This window comes from Suncus etruscus, chromosome 11 (assembly GCF_024139225.1).
Source record: "Suncus etruscus isolate mSunEtr1 chromosome 11, mSunEtr1.pri.cur, whole genome shotgun sequence".
Classification (NCBI taxonomy): domain Eukaryota; kingdom Metazoa; phylum Chordata; class Mammalia; order Eulipotyphla; family Soricidae; genus Suncus; species Suncus etruscus.
In genome coordinates, this window is record NC_064858.1 from 86,819,936 (window position 1) to 86,837,916 (window position 17,981).

The window sequence follows — 17,981 nt, forward strand, 5'->3', positions numbered from 1 at the left end:
ATTGGTGGTGGGAATGTTGCACTAGTGAAGAGAGGGAGTGTTCTTTTTGTGATTAAAACCCATAGAGTCATGTTTGTAATCACGGTGTTGAAATAAAGAGAAAGAAAGAGAGAGAGAGAAAGAGAGAAAGAGAAAGGAAGGAAGGAAGGAAAGAAAGAAAAGAAAGAAAGAAAAGAAAGAAAGAGAGAAAGAAAGAAAGAAAGAGAAAGAAAGAAGGAAAGGAAGAAAGAAAAAGAAAGAAAGAAAGAAAGAAAGAAAGGAAAGAAAGAAAGAAAGAAAAGAGAAAGAAAGAAAGAAAGAAAGAAAGAAAGAAAGAAAGAAAGAAAGAAAGAAAGAAAGAAAGAAAGAAAGAAAGAAAGAAAGAAAGAGTCAAGGAGGCAAGGTGTCACTGTGATGTGATGATGTGATGGACCCCTCCACCCTGGGCCTGGGAAGCCACGCCCTTTCAAAAAGACCACGCCCATTTTAACACATACCACGCCCACCTCTGCCGAGGCCACGCCCAGGCCCGCAGAGCGGCGCTGCAGCGCGAGAGCGCGGAGTGAGGACCAGACGCCCGGGTCGCCCGCATCCTCCCGCATCCTCCCGCATTCTCCTGCATCCTCCCGCATCGCAGCACAGAGAGAGCGGAGAGAGCGAGCGAGCGAGCCAGCGCGCCCAGGCCTTGCTCCCCAAGCTAGCTAGCCTCCGCTCGGCCGCCCCGACAGCTTGCTCGGCTGCAGACCCCGGGCACCTGCCTGTCTCCCTCCTCCAACGCTCGGAGCCCCTGGTCCCCCGGGAGCACCCCGCACCCCCGCACTCCAGCCCAGGCCTCGCGAGCGCCATGGCGGAGACCAACAACGAATGCAGCATCAAGGTGCTCTGCCGATTTCGGCCCCTGAACCAGGCCGAGATCCTGCGGGGGGACAAGTTCATCCCCATTTTCCAGGGGGACGACAGCGTCATTATTGGGGTGAGTGGACCCCCCTGTCGGCGGAGATGATGGCAGGAGGCAGGCTCTTCCCCTTTGCCCGTTCTTGCACCCCCATTCTCGCCTTCCATCCTCTCCATCCACTTGCCCGCAGCCCCTCCTCTCCTCTGCATCAGGAGCTCAGGGTGTGGCCAGGCCTGGTCTGGCCTGGTCTCCGCAGAGGTAGCCACGGGGGGCTGTTTCTCCATGACCCGGGGAACCCCCCGATTCTCCTCTGTTCCCCTCTGCAGCGTCTCCACCCCCTGGAGCCACTCCTGTGTTTTTCCTGATGTTTTTCTTTCCCCTTAGGGAAAGCGCATGTTCCCTTTGTTATTGGCTCGGATCTCCACCCCCATCTCCGGGAAGGGAGGTAGAAGGCCGGTGGATGGGCCAGTTTGGGGTGTAGGGCCTCCTTGCCTGGATATAAAAGAGAGAAACCAGACCAGATCCCCCCCCCCCCTTCCCTATCGTGCCCTGAAGTATATTGCAGCCTGGAATCCATGCATCAGAAAAAGGGTTTGATCCAGAAAGAAATACACTGATGCCACACCCAGGTTGGGGCTAGTTTCTTGGGGTCCGAAGAAAATGCCTGCCTTTTCCTGGCACATCCAAGATGTAAGAGTAAGAGCATTTTAGACTGGGACCCCGAGCAATAGAGAGCATAGCGGTAGGGCGTTTTTTGCCTTGCACGCTGCTGATCTGGGATGGACCCGGGTTCGATCCCCAGCATCCCATTTGGTGGTCCCCTGAGCCTGCTAGGAGTGGTTTCTGAGCACAGATCCAGGAGTAACCCCTGAGTGTTGCCGGGTGTGGCCCCCTCATAAAAAAGAACATTTTACATTTATACAATATTTTTATTTCCTTATAACAAATAAAAATAACCAAACCTTGAGATCCCAATAAGACTTACTCATTCTTTCTCTGGATGATAAAAAAAAAAGTTTTTATAAAAAGTAGCAAGTCACTTTTGCCAAATCAGGACAACCCCAAACCCTGACCAATGGAGGGGATCTTATTCAAGAGAGCCGATACTTTATTTGTGTGCTGCTACTGTGAAAGTATTAATTCCCAAAATGGCATTCTGAAATCTTTGTGATATCAGTGTTTCCATTTTACGGATAAGGAAATAGAGGCCCAAAGAAAGTGACTTTCTCAAGGTCATTCTGCTGATTCCTAACTCAAACCTAAATCTAGGACTCCATAACTCATGTGTTTTCCTCTCTGTCCTACTACTGCTATAGATTTCTGCTCCCGAACTTTCTCTGTGATGGTCCAAAGGGAATTTCTTAGGAATTCCTCACTCATTTTCTACTTTCTCAATGTAGTTGTGTTGGATCATGGGGAGTAAGGCTCTGGGGTCAAGTCTAGTGGGACTTGAGGGGTGCTGGAGCAGAAAACTAGAGCCTATTGCCAAAGGGAGGGGCACATGTAAGGGCAGTCTTCAAGGTCATGAACATTTTTTACATACGTTTTGTCTGCAGCGCTAGGTAGAAGATAGGCTCCTTAAAAGGATGAAAGCCGGTACTTGCTTCACACACACAGACAATCTGAGTTTAATAAACCCCAGCATCCCCCAATGCTGCCAGGAGTGATTCCTGAGTGCTGAGCCAGAAGTAACCCCCGAGCATCACCAAGTGTGACTCGGAAAAACAAAAGCAAACAAAAGAATGAAACTGGAGGCTTTCTGAACATGAGAATGGGACTTAGGGTAAACATGCCTTAGGAAGAGATCTGCTTACCTGTCCTTCTAACCACAATAAGCTCACACCGAAAACTCAGACAATGCTTTGCCTTGTCTGCTTAGGTGTGTATGAATTTGCCACAGGGAGGTTCACATCTCCCTGTCTCAGGGACCATGGACCTTGCATTCCGGTTAGTTGCACTTAGCTATGCTGTTTTATAGCCTGGATCAGCCTGGGGGACTCCTGAGTTTTATGGACAGCAGACTGGGGATTTGGAGTTTAGGTCCTACATATATAGATTGAGGAACAGGAAGGAGGTAGTTAGAGCAGCAGAATTTTACAAAAGATTCCTACTTTTTTGGGGAGGTGGGGGGCATAGGGCAATGCTCAGGGCTTACTCCTGGCTCTGCACTCAGGATATTCCTGGCGATCTTTACTGGTCATTATGGGATGATAATAAGCATCATTATAGGATGCCAGAGATTGAATCCAGGTCTCCGTCAGGCTAGGCAAATGCCTTGCTCTGGCCTCAGATCCCTGACTATTTTTTTGTTGTTGTTGTTAGTTTTTGTTGTTTTGGGGCCAAACCCGGTAGCGGTGGTGCTCTGCACTCAGAAATCGCTCCTGGCAGGCTCGGGGGACCATATGGAATGCTGGGGATTGAACTGGGGTCCATCTGGGTTAGCCACGTGCAAGGCAAATGCCCCACTGCTGTGCTATCACTCTGGCTCAGATTCCTCATATTAAGCCCAGCTTTCTTGCTTTAGGATAAGTCTGAATCAATTCCTTTATTTTTTTATTTGTTTATTTATTTGGTTTTTGGACCACATCTGGTGACGCTCAGGGGTTACTCCTGACTCTGTGATCAGAAATTACTTCTGGCAAGCTCTGGGACGGTATGGAATGTCAGGGATTGAACCCAGGTCGGCCATGTGCAAGGCAAACGCCCTACTTGCTGTGCTATTGCTCTGGCCCCTGAATTAATTCCTTTTGGCAATCTGAGCCATTCTGGTATGAGCTCAGCGTATATGCTCTGTAAGATATTGGAGGGAGGTTTTTCGTTTTTGTTTTTGTTTTTTTTTTGGGTCACACCCAGCAGCGCTCAGGGGCTACTCCTGGCTCTTCTATGCTCAGAAATCACTCCTGGCAGACTCGGGGACCATATGGGATGCCGGAATTCGAACCACCATCCTTCTGTATGCAAGGCAAATGCACTACCTCCGTGCTATCTCTCTGGCCCCCTGGAGGGAGTTTTTTGGTTTTATTTTATGTTGTTTTGGCCACACTGTTGGAGGTTAGGCTCCGCTAAGCTTAGGCTTAGTTCTCAAGGATTACTCCTGTTAGTACTGAGGGCGATAAGCAGTGTCTGGGATCGAATGTGAATCTTATGTATACAAAGTGCTCTGGTCCAGTGTTTTTTTCCTATTTTTCTTCCCTTTCCTTTCCCTTCCCTTCCCTTTCCCTTCCCTTTCCTTCCCTTCCCTTCCCTTTTCTTCATGTTTTCTTTTTTTCCCCATCTCTTCCCTTTTCCTCTTTTCCTTCCCCTTCCCTTCTCTTCTGTTTCTCTTTCACTCCTTCTCTCTCTCTCTTTCCCTGGCTATCTATGTTCAGGGTTTACTCCTGGCTCGGTGCTCAGGGATCACTGCTGGTGATAATGGTGTGATCTTATGGTTATCTTATGTGGTGTCAGAGATTGAACTGGTGTGACTACATGCAGGGCAAGAACCTTACCCCCAGTGGATAGTATTCCTTTGGCCCTAGCCTGGCATTTTTCAACCAGTATATCCCAAAGGAGCCATATTTTCAAAGGAGTTGAAAATTATATTTATTTTATAATTATAATTTATAACTATATTTACATTTTCAAAGGAGTTGAAAATTATATTTATGGAAGGCCATGGAATGAGAGTGGGGGGCAAACAGTAGGGTAAGGGGGTCAACAGAAAGGAAATAAGGTTGAAAGGGGGTGGTGGTCAGAGGGATAATGAACTATTCCAGGGGCTGGAGTGGTGACACTAGTGGTAAGGCATTACTAGGAATGACTGTGGTTCGATCCCTAGAGTCCCCCAAGCTAGGAGTGATTTCTAAGTGCATAGCCAGGAGTAACCCCTGATGGTCACCAGGTGTGGCCCAAAAACCGAAAGGAAGGAAGGAAGGAAGGAACTATTCCAGCCAGTCCGTTGAACTATCTCTTCTGTATAATTAGGAAAGGTAAATAGCTAAATAGGAAAGACAGTGGAAAATGGGGAAGGAGACCGAGGGACCACTGTTAGTTCCTGTTCTATCTTGGTGCCATGGCTTTTACTTCCTTGCCTGTCTCACCTGATCTTTCTTATCTGTCTGGTTGTACCTTTTTCTTATTCTGTGTCTTCCCTTGCCTTAGCCCTTCCCTCTCCTTCAATCTCACTCTAAGATAAATGCTTATGGGGGCCATTTTGTCTCAGGCAGAATCTTTGGATCTTGCCTTCCCAGTCTTCATTCCTCCTTTGGAAAGATGAGAGCTCCAGAAACGAGGAAACTGTTGAGGGTCCCCATGAGGGAAGAAAATCTCCTATACCTGCTTTGTTCTTTTTCTGCTAGCTTTCTTTGGGGCCCAGTGTGTGGGAGACTATCAGAGGAATTAATGGCAGCTGTTTCGAGTTGTCTGAGAAGGGGAGGGAAGAATGAAGGTGAGAGTGATCTCCCAGTGCTGTCCGTGCTCCTTTCTCTGCTCTTCTCACTGCTCTTCCTTTGTTCCTGCAGTCCTGCAGTCTCTAATGTTCCTGGATGTTTTCCATTTGGCAGAGGGTAGGAGAATTAAGTGCTGTGAGCCTAATTCTCCCTTGCATCTCCTCCCACTTCAACTTCTTCCAGTAACCTGGGTCCTCAGTAAAAGTTAACGACCTGGGTCATAGTAGAAGGTATCTGAGTCATTGTCTCCGTGCTTTGTATATAGTTTTGCTCTTTCCCCCCTCACTTTGGGGCACCCCTACAGTGGTTCCTACACTCAGTGGAGCTGAGAGTGGGGGCATGCATTGTCAAGGACGACCCACACATGTTAGGGACAGCCTTCACACATGTAAGGTTGGGGATCTACCACTTGAACCATATTCTGGCCCCTGAGGTTTTGATTTGTTTGGTTTTGGGCCACACTCATTGGTACTCAGGACTTACTCCTAGTTCTGTGCCCAGTAATCACTCCTAGTGGAGATTGTGGATCATCAAGTGCTGGGGATTGAACCCGAGTCGACCTTTTGCAAGGCAAACAACCCTATCCTCTGTACTGTAACTCTGGCTGGCCCCTGGTTTTGTTTTGGTTTGTTTTATTTGGGGAGCTACATCTAGCAGTGCTCAGGGCTTACTCACATGGGGTGCTTGGAAAATTGAACCTGAATCAGCCTTCCTATACTGTTACTCCAGTCCCTGACCTAGTGCTTTTTGTTCTCAGTATTCATTGTGATTTTTGCACTGGATCTGATTAAGAGCCTTTGTCTTTCTCTGCTTTCATCTTGGACAAAGTGTCTGCTATCTGGACAGTTGCTTTATACCAGATAGGGGAGAGAAGCTAGTAAGGAAGTCTCCATTCCATTCTCCATCGCACTTCAGTCTACCCACCTCAGTTCTCCTGACAGGTTCTTAAGAAGGCAAAACCCCAAAAAGTGGAGGGGCACAATGGGGAGGGCATTTGCCTTGTATGTGGCCGACCCAATCTTTAGGTTTGATCCTTAGCTTCCCATTTGGTCCCCTGACCAACTAGGAGTTATCCCTGAGCCCTTCTGGGTATGACCCAAAAACAAAAAACAAAAGGCAAAAAGGAAAACAAGATCTAGAGTATCATTTGCAAAAGTTAGGATGACTCCTATAGGATTTTTGATGCAGACTCAATATTATTCGGGATGTTTCCTTTAATATCTGAAGGGAGAAAACAGGTGTCCCTTTAGCTTTGGGGAGTCTTATAAAGACAAATGGAAAGGGGAACTAACATTCACGGTGGCCAGTATTTTTCCAATATTTCCATGGCAACCATCCCTAGGGATGTCACCATGGAAATTAGGCCCCATGCTCCATGTTAGGCTCTACAGGGTGCTTTCCTGCAGGTTGGAGAGGGGGCCATCTTGATCTTCTGATCTCAGGCTCTCCAACTAGGTGTAGTCAGTGTTCACAATAAGGAAAATTTCCCAAAGGTGCTGGGAGAGGGACCAGAGCAATAGCACAGTGGGCAGGGCGTTTGCCTTGCATGTGGCCAATTTGGGTTCCAACCCTAGCATCCCATATGATTTCCTAAGTACCGTCATGAATGATTCCTGACTACAGGGCCAGGACCCCCTGAACACTGCTTGGGTATTGCCCCAACCGAAAAATGATGCCAGGAGACCTAAATAGAGAAGGAAACCATGGAGTGGGGACAAAGAACACTTAGTTCTGAAATTGCTGTGGGTGAAAGTGAAAGTAAGCCCAGAGGCATTACTCAGTGCTGACCTCTGACTCACGGGGTCAGCCATTGCATTGGTTCCTTGAATAGAATGACTGGGAGAATCTTCTGCTTTTGGAAATTGGATTAAGGTCGCAAAGAGGAGAGATTTTAGGTTTTTCCAGAAATATTTAGGGAAGTGTCTAAACTGGGGGCAGGTGGGAAGAGATCAGTGGGTACACTGGCTTTGCATGTGACTGACCTGAATTCTCTTCCTGGCACTGTATATGGTCTCCTGAGCCTACCAGGAGTTATCCCTGAGTGCAGAGACAGAAATAAACCTTGGGCAGGGCAAGGTATGGCAATAGAAAACCAAAACAAAGAAACAAGCATATTCTATTGGCTAGAGAGATAGCAGAGTGGACAGGTCAGTTGGCTTGCACATGGCTGACTGGGTATGATCTCCTTGAGCCCCACCAGTAATGATCCCTAGAGCCAGAGACAGGAGTAAGCCTTGTTTGGGAAATGCTCCCCCTCAAAAAAAAAAAAGGAAATAGAAATAAAAGGAGAAAACGAAGACAGTGCTCTATGAAACTCTATCATTAACAATGTTTTAACAGTATTTTATTTTTATTTTGTTTCGTTTTGTTTTGTGTTTTTTGGGTCACAGCCAGCACTACTTGGATTACTCCTGGCTCTGCGCTCAGAAATTGCTACTGGCAGGCTCAGGATTCGAACCACCATCTGTCCTGGGTCGGCTGCGTGCAAGGCAAACACTCTATCACTGTGCTATCTCTTCGGCCCTTAACAGTATTTTTATTTATTTATTTATTTATTTATTTATTTATTTATTTATTTATTTATTTATTTTGGGTTTTGGGTCACACCGGCAGCACTCAGGGATTACTCCTGGCTCTATGCTCAGAAATCGTCCCCGGCAGGCACAGGGGACCATATGGGATGCCAGGATTTGAACCACCATCCTTCTGCATGAAAGGCAAAGGTCTTATCTCCATGCTATCTCTCTGGCCCCTTAACAGTATTTTTAAATAACAACAGCATTGTTCATAATACATTTGTTCCAACACCAATCCCACCACCACTGTGACCTTGTCTCTACCAATGCCCCCAGTTCTGCACCAACTATCCCAGCCTTCCTCCTTGCAGGCACAAATTTATAATGTTACATACCAAGACACATGGAATTATCAAAATTTAGATACAATAAGAGTCAATTTGTGATGCACATGGCATTTCTAAAGTCATTGTTTAAGGATTTACTGGTGTAGTTGATTATTCTGTGTTAGGCTCATTGAGCCATTGATTTGCAGCAATCCTGCTGGGCTGGCAATACTATGAAATTTGGAGATGCCACATGCCACATGTATGACCCCGTGGAGCTATAGATCAGGAATAATTCGGTGACTTGGTAGTTTGATGAGCTTTAGTTGTGGAGCTGGGCCGCTTCTGTGTCAGAGTGTCAGGTATGGCTTTGGGCTTCTGTGACTTCAGGTAGAAAGGGAAATCCACCTAATAAATAAATGCATAAATAAGTAATAATAAATATTAAGAAGGCCCCAGAATTGTCAGCCTGAACCAGTCTACCTGAGAATATTTGGCAGCATCATATTCTTTTGGACATCAGTTGTGGAGGTGAGCCAGATGGTAGGTGTAGCATGGGTGTTGATGGGTGGGGGTGGATAGGTGAAGGGAGAATGGGGGGACTTGGCCCAGGCCCACCCCATTCTGAGAATACCCCAGAGGTTTCAGCTAATAGATTGATTTCATCTGGAACTTTCAGCCCTGGCTGTAACAGTATTCTAAACCATGGTGCTTACAATCATATACATACATATATATATATATATGTATATATATATTTGTTTTGTTTTGTTTTTTGGGCTACACCCAGTGACACTCAGGGGTACTCCTGGATATGTGCTCAGAAATCGCCCCTGACTTAGGGGACCATATGGGATGCCGGGGGGTTGAACCACGGTTTGCCCCAGGTTAGCGTGCAAGGCAAATGCCCTACTTACTGTCTACACCACCACTCCAACCCCTTAAAATCATATTTTGTTTACTGTTTTTGGACCACACTTGGTGATGCTTGGGTTACTCCTGAATCTTCACTCAGTAACTGGGGGACCATATGTAGTGCTGGGAATCAAACATGGGTCAGCCATGTGTAAGGCAAGAGCCTTATCTTCGGAACTATCTCTCTGGGCCCAATAAAAAATTTGGGGGGGGTGTTAGATTACACCTGGACGTGCTCAGAGGTTACTCCTGAGCTGTGTTCTCAGGGATCATATGGGATGCCAGGGATTGAACCTGGGTCAGCTGCATAGAAGCTGGTACCCTACCTGCTGTACTATCTGTTGCTCTGCATTCCCCCAATTTTTTTTTTTTTTTTTTTTTGGGTCACACCCGGCAGTGCTCAGGGGTTACTTCTGGCTGTCTGCTCAGAAATAGCTCCTGGCAGGCACGGGGGACCATATGGGACACCGGGATTCGAACCAACCACCTTTGGTCCTGGATCGGCTGCTTGCAAGGCAAACGCCGCTGTGCTATCTCTCCGGGCCCTATTTTTTGTTTTTATTTTTGGGTCACACCCAGTGGCATTCAGGGGTTACTGCTGGCTCTGCACTCAGAAATTGCTCCTGGCAGGTTCAAGGGATCATATGGGATGCTGGGATTCGAACCACCATCCGTCCTGAGTTGGCAGTGTGCAAAGCAAATGCCTTACCATTGCCCCCTATCTCTCTGCCCCCCCCCAATTTTTTTAAACAAAACCTATGTGCCCTAGGGATCAGAAAGATCGACTATCAGGCTGAGCAGTTTGAATGTAGGAGACCTAGGTTTGATTCCAGGTATATAGGCTTCCCCTGAATACCTAACAGCAACCCCTGAGTGCTGAACCAGGAATAGCCTCCATGGTGTGGCACAAAAATGAAAAAGTAAGGGACTGGAGCAATAGTACAGTATGTAGGGTGCTTGCCTTACATGCAACATATATATTTTCAATTCCCCAACACCTCATATTGTTTCCTGAGCCCCATCAGTATGATCCTTGAGCACATAGTTAGGGCATAGCTAGATGTCCTCCCATCCCACAATGAGAGTAAACAAGTAAAACTGCGCTATTGGTCTCTTTTGTTATTGTTGTTGTTTTGGGGTCACATCTGGCAGGGCTTAGAGGTTATTCCTGGCTCTGTGTTCAGAAATTACTGTTGGCAGTTTCGGGGGGACCATATGGGATGCCAGGAATCAAACCCGGGATGGCCAAGCGCAAGGCCTTACTTGCTGTGCTGTCAGTCCGGCCTCATGCATTCTTGACTCCACCATGATTGTAGGCACCTTACCTCTCTGAACCAATTTTCACATCTATAAAATGGAATAATTGTACCTACCTTGTAGGATTGCTGTGATGAAGTGGTAATGCATATAAACTTCATTTGCATATTTATTTTTATTTAGTTTGGGTTTTTTTTGGGCCACACCTGGCAATGCTCAGGGATTATTCTTGGCTCTGCACTCAGGAGTCATTCTCGGTGGTACTCATGGAACCATATGGAATGCAGAGGATTGAATTCGAGTTGGTCTTCTGCAAAACAAGAGCTTTACCTGGGGCTCACCGAACACTGCCATACCCAGAAAAATTAAGCTAGAGTATATGCTCTCCATGATTTGATCCTGGTTTGATTCCTGGTACCACCACATGGCTCCCAATAATTGCCAGGTGTGGGCCCAGAACCCAGTACTTGTGAGTCAGAACTGTACAGTGTCAGGGATTTTGAGGGAGTCCTTGATTTAGGTGATTCAGTCTGCAGAGGGTATGAGCAGAGACCTGAGAAACAACATAGAAATACCTTTTGCTAATTGAATATACATCCCCTAGATTCCAATAAAAAACCCTCTATAACCTGATGTAGTCTGCCTTAAATTAATCTTATGTGTTATGGGAAATGCAAATAATAGTGATGTTTCTTAAGTGAGACATACAGAAAAGCAAACTACTGATACAGTTTTTCTCATAAAAAGATGTGACGGGCCGGAACCATAGCATGGCAAGTAGGGCATTTGCATTGCACATGCGACCCAGGTTCGATCCCTGGCATCCCGTATGGTCCCCTAACACTACCAGAAGTGATTCCTGAGAGCAAAGCCAGGCTTAACCCCTGAGCACTGTTGAATTTGGCCCCCAAACAAACAAACAAACAAACAAAGATGTGACAAAACATGGGTCCAAGAGACAGCTCAGGGCACGGAGAGATAGCATAGGGCGTTTGCCTTGCAAGCAGCCGATCCAGGACCAAAGGTGGTTGGTTCGAATCCCGGTGCCCCATATGGTCCCCCGTGCCTGCCAGGAGCTATTTCTGAGCAGACAACCAGGAGTAACCCCTGAGCGCCGCCGGGTGTGACCCAGAAACCAAAAAAAAAAAAACAACAAAAAACAAAAGACAGCTCAAAGAGCTGGAGCATATACAGGAGGTCCTGTGTTTGATCCACAGCACCACATGATCCCCCAGCACTTCCAAGAGTGACCCCACCTCATGCACTGGAAATAGTACTTACACAACACAGGATATAGTCCTTTACCATACAAAAAAGGATGTGGGGACCAAAGTATGCAGGTCACTTGACTTACACATAGCTGACCCTGCTTCTATCCCCAGCATCCCATATGGTCCCCAAGTACTGCCACTAATGATTCCTGAGTACAGAGCCAGGAGTAACCCCTGAGAATTGCTGGGTGTGGCCAAAAACAAAAAGGATGTGACAAAACAACGAGTATGATAAATTGAAAATATTATATATATATATATATATATATATATATATATATATATATATATATATATATAGTTTGAAGGACACACCTAGTTGTATGTGTCCTGTATATAATCCTAGAGGTACTTGGGGGACCTATCAGGTGCTGAAAATTGAACTCAGATTGGCCATGTGCCAACTAAGGGCCCTTTATTTGCTGTACTATCTTTTCAGCCCAAAAGGAATTTAAATTTTGGGGCCAAAGTGATAGCACATCGCATATGGTCCCCTTAGCCGGCCAGGAGTAATTTTTGAGTGCAGAGCCAGGAGTAACTCATGAGTGCTGCTGGGTATAGCCCCAAAACAACAATAACAACAACAACAAAGGAATTTATATTTTAAGAGAAAGAAAAAAAAATTAAGATTAGGAAATAAAAAATGGTGGCTGGAGCAATTATACAGAAGGTAGGGCATTTGGTCTATATGTAGTCAACCAGGTGTGATCCTTAGCATCTCATATGTCTACAGAGCACCACTAGGAATGATTCTTAGTGGCCATACTCTGAGCATCAATGGATATGGTCCCAACTCCTCACCCTCCCAAAAGAAAAAAAACCTGGGGCCGGGCGGTGGCGCAAGAGGTAAGGTGCCTGCCTTGCCTGCGCTAGCCATGGACGGACCGCGGTTCGATCCCCCGGCGTCCCATATGGTCCCCCAAGCCAGGAGCAACTTCTGAGCACATAGCCAGGAGTAACCCCTGAGCGTCACCGGGTGTGGCCCAAAAACCAAAAAAAAAAAAAAAAGAAAAAAAACCTGAAATGAAGGATAGAGCCAGGGAGATTACTCAGAGGGTTGGAGCTCATGCTTTGCTTGTGGGAGCTCTGGGTTTGAGTGCTAGTACGTTCTGAACCCCTAAAACCTGCTGGGTATGACCTCAAATCAAGATTAAAAAAAAAAAAAGAAATAATAGACAGTAGATCAAAAGTCACTGGTTGTTTTTTTTTTTTCGGTTTTTGGGTCACACCTGGTAGTCTCAGGGGTTCCTCCTGGCTCTATGCTCAGAAATCGCCCCTGGCAGGCTCAGGGGACCATATGGGATGCTGGGATTCGAACCACCATCCTTCTGCATGCAAGGCAAACGCCTTACCTCCATGCTATCTCTTCGGCCCCAATTTTTTTTTTGTTTTTTTGGGCCACACCTATTTGATGCTCAGGGGTTACTCCTGGCTAAGTGCTCAGAAATTGCCTCTGGCTTGGGGGACCCTATGGGACGCTGGAGGATCGAACCGCGGTCCTTCCATGGCTAGCACTTGCAAGGCAGACACCGTACTTCTAGCTCCACCTCACCGGCCCCAAAGCCCTGATTTTTTAAAAAATAATATCTTTATTTAAGCATCATGATTACAAACATTATTTTAGTTAGCTGTCAGTCATAAAAAGAACACCCCCCTTCACTGGTGCAACATTCCCACCACCAATGCCCCCCATCTTCCTCCTCCCATACCCCTAGTTACTGATTTTTAGTATTAGGAATTGAGCTGGGTATGACCTCAAAACAAGACAAAAAATAAAAAAGGAAATAGAGAATAGTCTAAGTTAATTTTTGGTGCCAGGAATTAAACCGAAAATTGAATTTTCAGTGCCAGGCCTCACAGATGTGAGACATATACTCCTCCACTGAACTCCATCCTAGTCTCACTTGTAAAAATCTGTTTTGTGGGGGGGGCAGGTAGGTGGCGCTGGAGGTAAGGTGTCTGCCTTGCAAGCGCTAGCCAAGGAAGGACCGCGGTTCGATCCCCCGGCGTCCCATATGGTCCCCCCAAGCCAGGGGCGATTTCTGAGCACATAGCCAGGAGTAACCCCTGAGCATCTAACGGGTGTGGCCTGAAAAACCAAAAAAAAAAAAAATCTGTTTTGTGGGGATATTCTTCTCCATGGCACTCAAGGGCCTTGGGGCCGCTCCTAGCAATATTGGTCTGCCTAACGAACAGTGTTATGCTAGGGCCTGAGAATGTCGAACAGCTCAGGCCTTGCAGTTCCCGAGACCACCAGTAATGAAAATCTTTATCTTCACAGTTCTAGAACCCATCTTCTTTTTTTTTTTTTTTTTGTTTTGTTTTGTTTTTGGGTCACACCCGGCGGTGCTCAGGGTTTACTCCTGGCTGTCTGCTCAGAAATAGCTCCTGGCAGGCATGGGGGACCATATGGGACACCGGGATTCGAACCAACCACCTTTGGTCCTGGATTGGCTGCTTGCGAGGCAAACGCCGCTGTACTATCTCTCCAGGCCCTAGAACCCATCTTCTTTTGGTCCTTTCTTTTTCTCAGCTGAGCCAGAGCAAAGGGGGTTTCTTAAGGCTAAGGTTTAAGCTGTAATTACCTTCAGCATTTGGAGAGCGCCCTTCATTTGAATGCATGGACAGCACCTCTGGAATCCTGTAAACTGGGAATGTTAGGAGCAGAGAACCAAGAAGAGACAGATAAGAGAGAGAAAGTGGTGGTGGTGGTGGTGGTAGTGTGGTGGTGGTGGTGGTGATGGCGGTGGTGATGGCGATGGCGGCTGCGGTGTTTTGTGTGTGTGTGTGTGTGTGTGTGTGTGTGTGTGTGTGTGTGTGTGTGTGTGAGCACATGTACAAGTGGTATATATATACTTGAGCTCTCAGAGGGTTAGAAAGGTAGGGCAAGACTGTCTTGTGAGTTATATTTAATCCCTGTTGGCTCTGTGCCTGCTTTCATGAAGCCTGGCTGGAGAATTCTTTGGTGGAGAACTGAGAAACATTAGCCTGAAATATATTTTTTATTCTTTTGCTGAGGAGCCAAAACTGGTGGCGCCCAGGTATTACTCCTGTCTCTGCATTCAGAAATCACTCCTGGCAGGCACAGGGGATCATATGGGGAGCGCCGCATGCAAATCAAATCCAATGTGCTGTTGCTAATTTTGTTTGTTTTTGTTCTTGGTTCCTTGATGGGAGAAACAGTGCATTAGAGTAGATTCTAATTTAAGAATAAAGAATGAACTTTTTTATATTTGTTTGTTTTGGGGCCACACCCGGTGGCGCTCAGAGGTTATTCCTCGCTCTGCACTCAGAAATCACTCCTGATAGGCTTGGAGTGATTTCTGAGCATAGAGCCAGGAGGAACGCCTGAGTGCTGGCGGGTGTGACCCAAAAACAAAACAAAACAAAACAAAACAAAAATCACTCCTGGCCGGTTCCGGGGACCATATGGGACGTTGGGATTTGAACCACCATCCTTCTAAATGCAAGGCAAACACACTACCTCTATGCTCTCTCCGGCCCCTGGACGTAAAAAACTTGTTTTTAACCAACATTTTGTTCTAAGTATTCAGACTCAAAAAAAAAAAAAAGCCCTTTGTTTCGATTGATCATTTTATTATTAACATAAAGCTGAATTTTGGAAATGAATCTAGATTTCTATTTCCCTGAGTAGTTCAAATACTAAATGTCAATACAACTCATAATGAAAAGATATTGGAAAATACAAGAGCTGATATTAAAAAGGAATCAAGATTGTGGGGACCCAGAGATTAGAGAGACACTAAAGCTCTTGTGGGGTGCAGAGAGCCACAGACAGACTCTGTGTCCAAGGGGCCAACTTTGACACTTTTAGCAGTTTCTTCCACTTTCTAACTTAGGCATCTTGGAGACTTCTGCTTCACTCATCACTGAGACAATCACAAAGGGGACTAATGAATTACTTCCTATGTGTTTAAATAAAAAAATAAAGATTGTAAAAAATAAAAAATAAAAAAAATAAAGATTGTGGGGCCAGAGAGATACAGTGGTAGGGCATTTGCCTTGTGCTCAGCCGATCCAGGACAGACTCGGGTTCGATTCCCAGCATCCCATATGGTCTCCTGAGTCTGCCAGGAGTGATTTCTTTTTTCTTTTTTTAAACTTTATTTATTTATTGGTTTTTGGCCCACACCCAGTGGCGCTCAGGGGTTACTCCTGACTCTGCACTCAGAAATCGCTCCTGGCAGGCTCGGAGGACCATATCGGATGCCAGGGATCGAACCTGGGTCTGTCCCGGGTCATCTGTGTACAAGGCAAATGCCCTACTGCTGTGCTATCACTCTGGCCTCAGGCCTCATATTTTATCCCAGCACCACTTCAGCAGTGCCGGGAGTGACCCAAACAGTGATCCCCAGCATTGCAAAAAGACTCTGAACACAGAACCAAGAGTAAGTCCTGTATATAGCTAGGTGTGGTCCCCAAAACAAAAAAGGAAAGGAAATAAAGTAATCAGATATTTGAGCTAGAGCTATAGCTCAAGTAGTAGAGCACATGGCTGGCATATAGATGAGACCAGGGCTTATCCTTGGCATCATATCCCTCCTTCCTCACCCTTGAATGTCCCTACTCCCATAGCAATAAAATTAAATATATATAAAATTACAAAATATTGGGGGAACAAAGAGCACAAGTGGTAAGGTAGTTGACTTGCATGTGACTGACCCAGTTTAATCCCCAGCACTGATATACTTTCCAAGCACCTGCAAGAGTGATTTCAAGCACTGAAGTAGAGTAGCCCTGGAGCACAGCCAAGCGTGACCAGAAAACAAAACAAACACAAATTTAAATATTAAATATTTATATTAAATATTTAAATGTAATTTACATATTACACCCAGTAATATTTAGTGGTCACTGTGGGCATGTTCAGGACCCACAGTTCTCAGCAGTCCAGGGGTCCATGTGGGTGATAGGGATCAAACTTAGGGCTATATGCTTGGTCAGCCTGTACTCTGCCATTTGAGCTATCTCTTTAGCCCTCTGAGAAAGAGGTGTGGTTTTGTGTTTTTTTGTTTTTGTTTTTGTTTTTGTTTTTTTGGATCATACCTGGCAGTGCTCAGGAGTTACTCCTGGCTTTGCGCTCAGTGATTGGGGCCGGAGAGATAGCTTGGAGGTAAGACGTTTGCCTTTCATGCAGGATGGTGGTTCGAATCCCGGCATCCCGTATGGTCCCCTGTGCCTGCCAGGGGCAATTTCTGAGCATAGAGCCAGGAGGAACCCCTGAGCGATGCCGGGTGTGACCCAAAAAACCAAAAGAAATCGCTCCCGGCAGGCTCGGGGGAACCATATGGGATGCTGGGATTCGAACCACCATCCTTTTGCATGAAAGGCAAGCACTCTATTTCCATGCTATCTCTCCAGCCCCTGAGAAAGAGTTTTAAATTGAAATTTTCTCTGTGCTTATTTTTGGTGGGGGCATGCCTGCAGTTTTGTCTGCTCTGCTCTTTTTCTTTTGTTTTGTTTTATTGGGGTCACACCCGGCAGTGCTTAGGGGTTACTTGCGGCTTTCTGGGGACCCCGGCCAGCAGGGTGAAGGGGATGAATGCCGCAACTTATTCGTGGGTTCACTGAAGCCGACCCGATCCGAAATATCTATGGGAAAAATCTGTAGAAGTTAGAAAGAAGGCCTAAGTCTTTTATCTGATCAAAGGCAATTTATTAAGCAGGCAAGCACTTATATATATTTTTTACACAAGGGGAAGTATGTCTCAAAAACTATTGGTCATTTCAAACCATCTCTTATCCAATTATATTCCAAGCATAGGCACATAACCAAAAATGAATAAAGGTACTAAACATTAAACTTATGGGGCATACAAGCATTGGTCAATTCAAACAAGCTTTTCACCAATTATATGCTTACTACAGGTATTTGGCCAAAAAGGGAAAAAGGATAGAGTGTGTCTTGTTAAGCACAGCCCAAAGGAGGTGGGAAAGGAAAAAGCGGGGAGGCATGACTCAATGACTGATTCTAGCAATCTTTAGCTCGACCGGAATCAGAGACATATAAGGAAATATTATCTTGTCCCTGGCCTCATGGCCCTGTGGTTAGTACAAGGGGCTATGTTGTTGCAAGATTTCCTATTTGCTCATGGGCTAGGAACCTGCCGACAGTCACTCCTGGCTCTATGCTCAGAAATCGCTCCTGGCAGGCTCAGGGGACCATATGAGATGCCGGTATTCAAACCACCATCTTTCTGCATGGAAGGCAAACGCCTTACCACCATGCTATCTTGCCAGCCCCATCTACTCCTAACTTTATAGTCAGCAGTCACTTTTTGTTTTGTCTTGTTTTAGGGCCACACTTGGCTTTGAAGCTCAGGAATCCTCTTGGAGCCCATGGGGGGGGGGGGCATGTGGGATGCCAGGGATAG

At 46.0% G+C, this 17,981-nt stretch overlaps 1 protein-coding gene across 2 annotated transcripts in view; it reads left to right on the top strand.

Annotated features, from left to right (window-relative positions):
* Window positions 1–501: 501 nt before the first annotated feature.
* KIF5A (kinesin family member 5A) overlaps window positions 502–17,981 on the top strand; it is a 44,629-nt gene continuing 27,149 nt past the window's right edge. The window contains exon 1 of one of the 2 annotated variants that reach the window (XM_049783063.1): window positions 502–952. In XM_049783063.1, the coding sequence (XP_049639020.1) occupies window positions 824–952 (129 nt within the window). In that variant the 5' untranslated portion in view covers window positions 502–823. The remainder of the gene's footprint in view (window positions 953–17,981) is intronic. The other variant, XM_049783062.1, reaches the window with a different exon arrangement.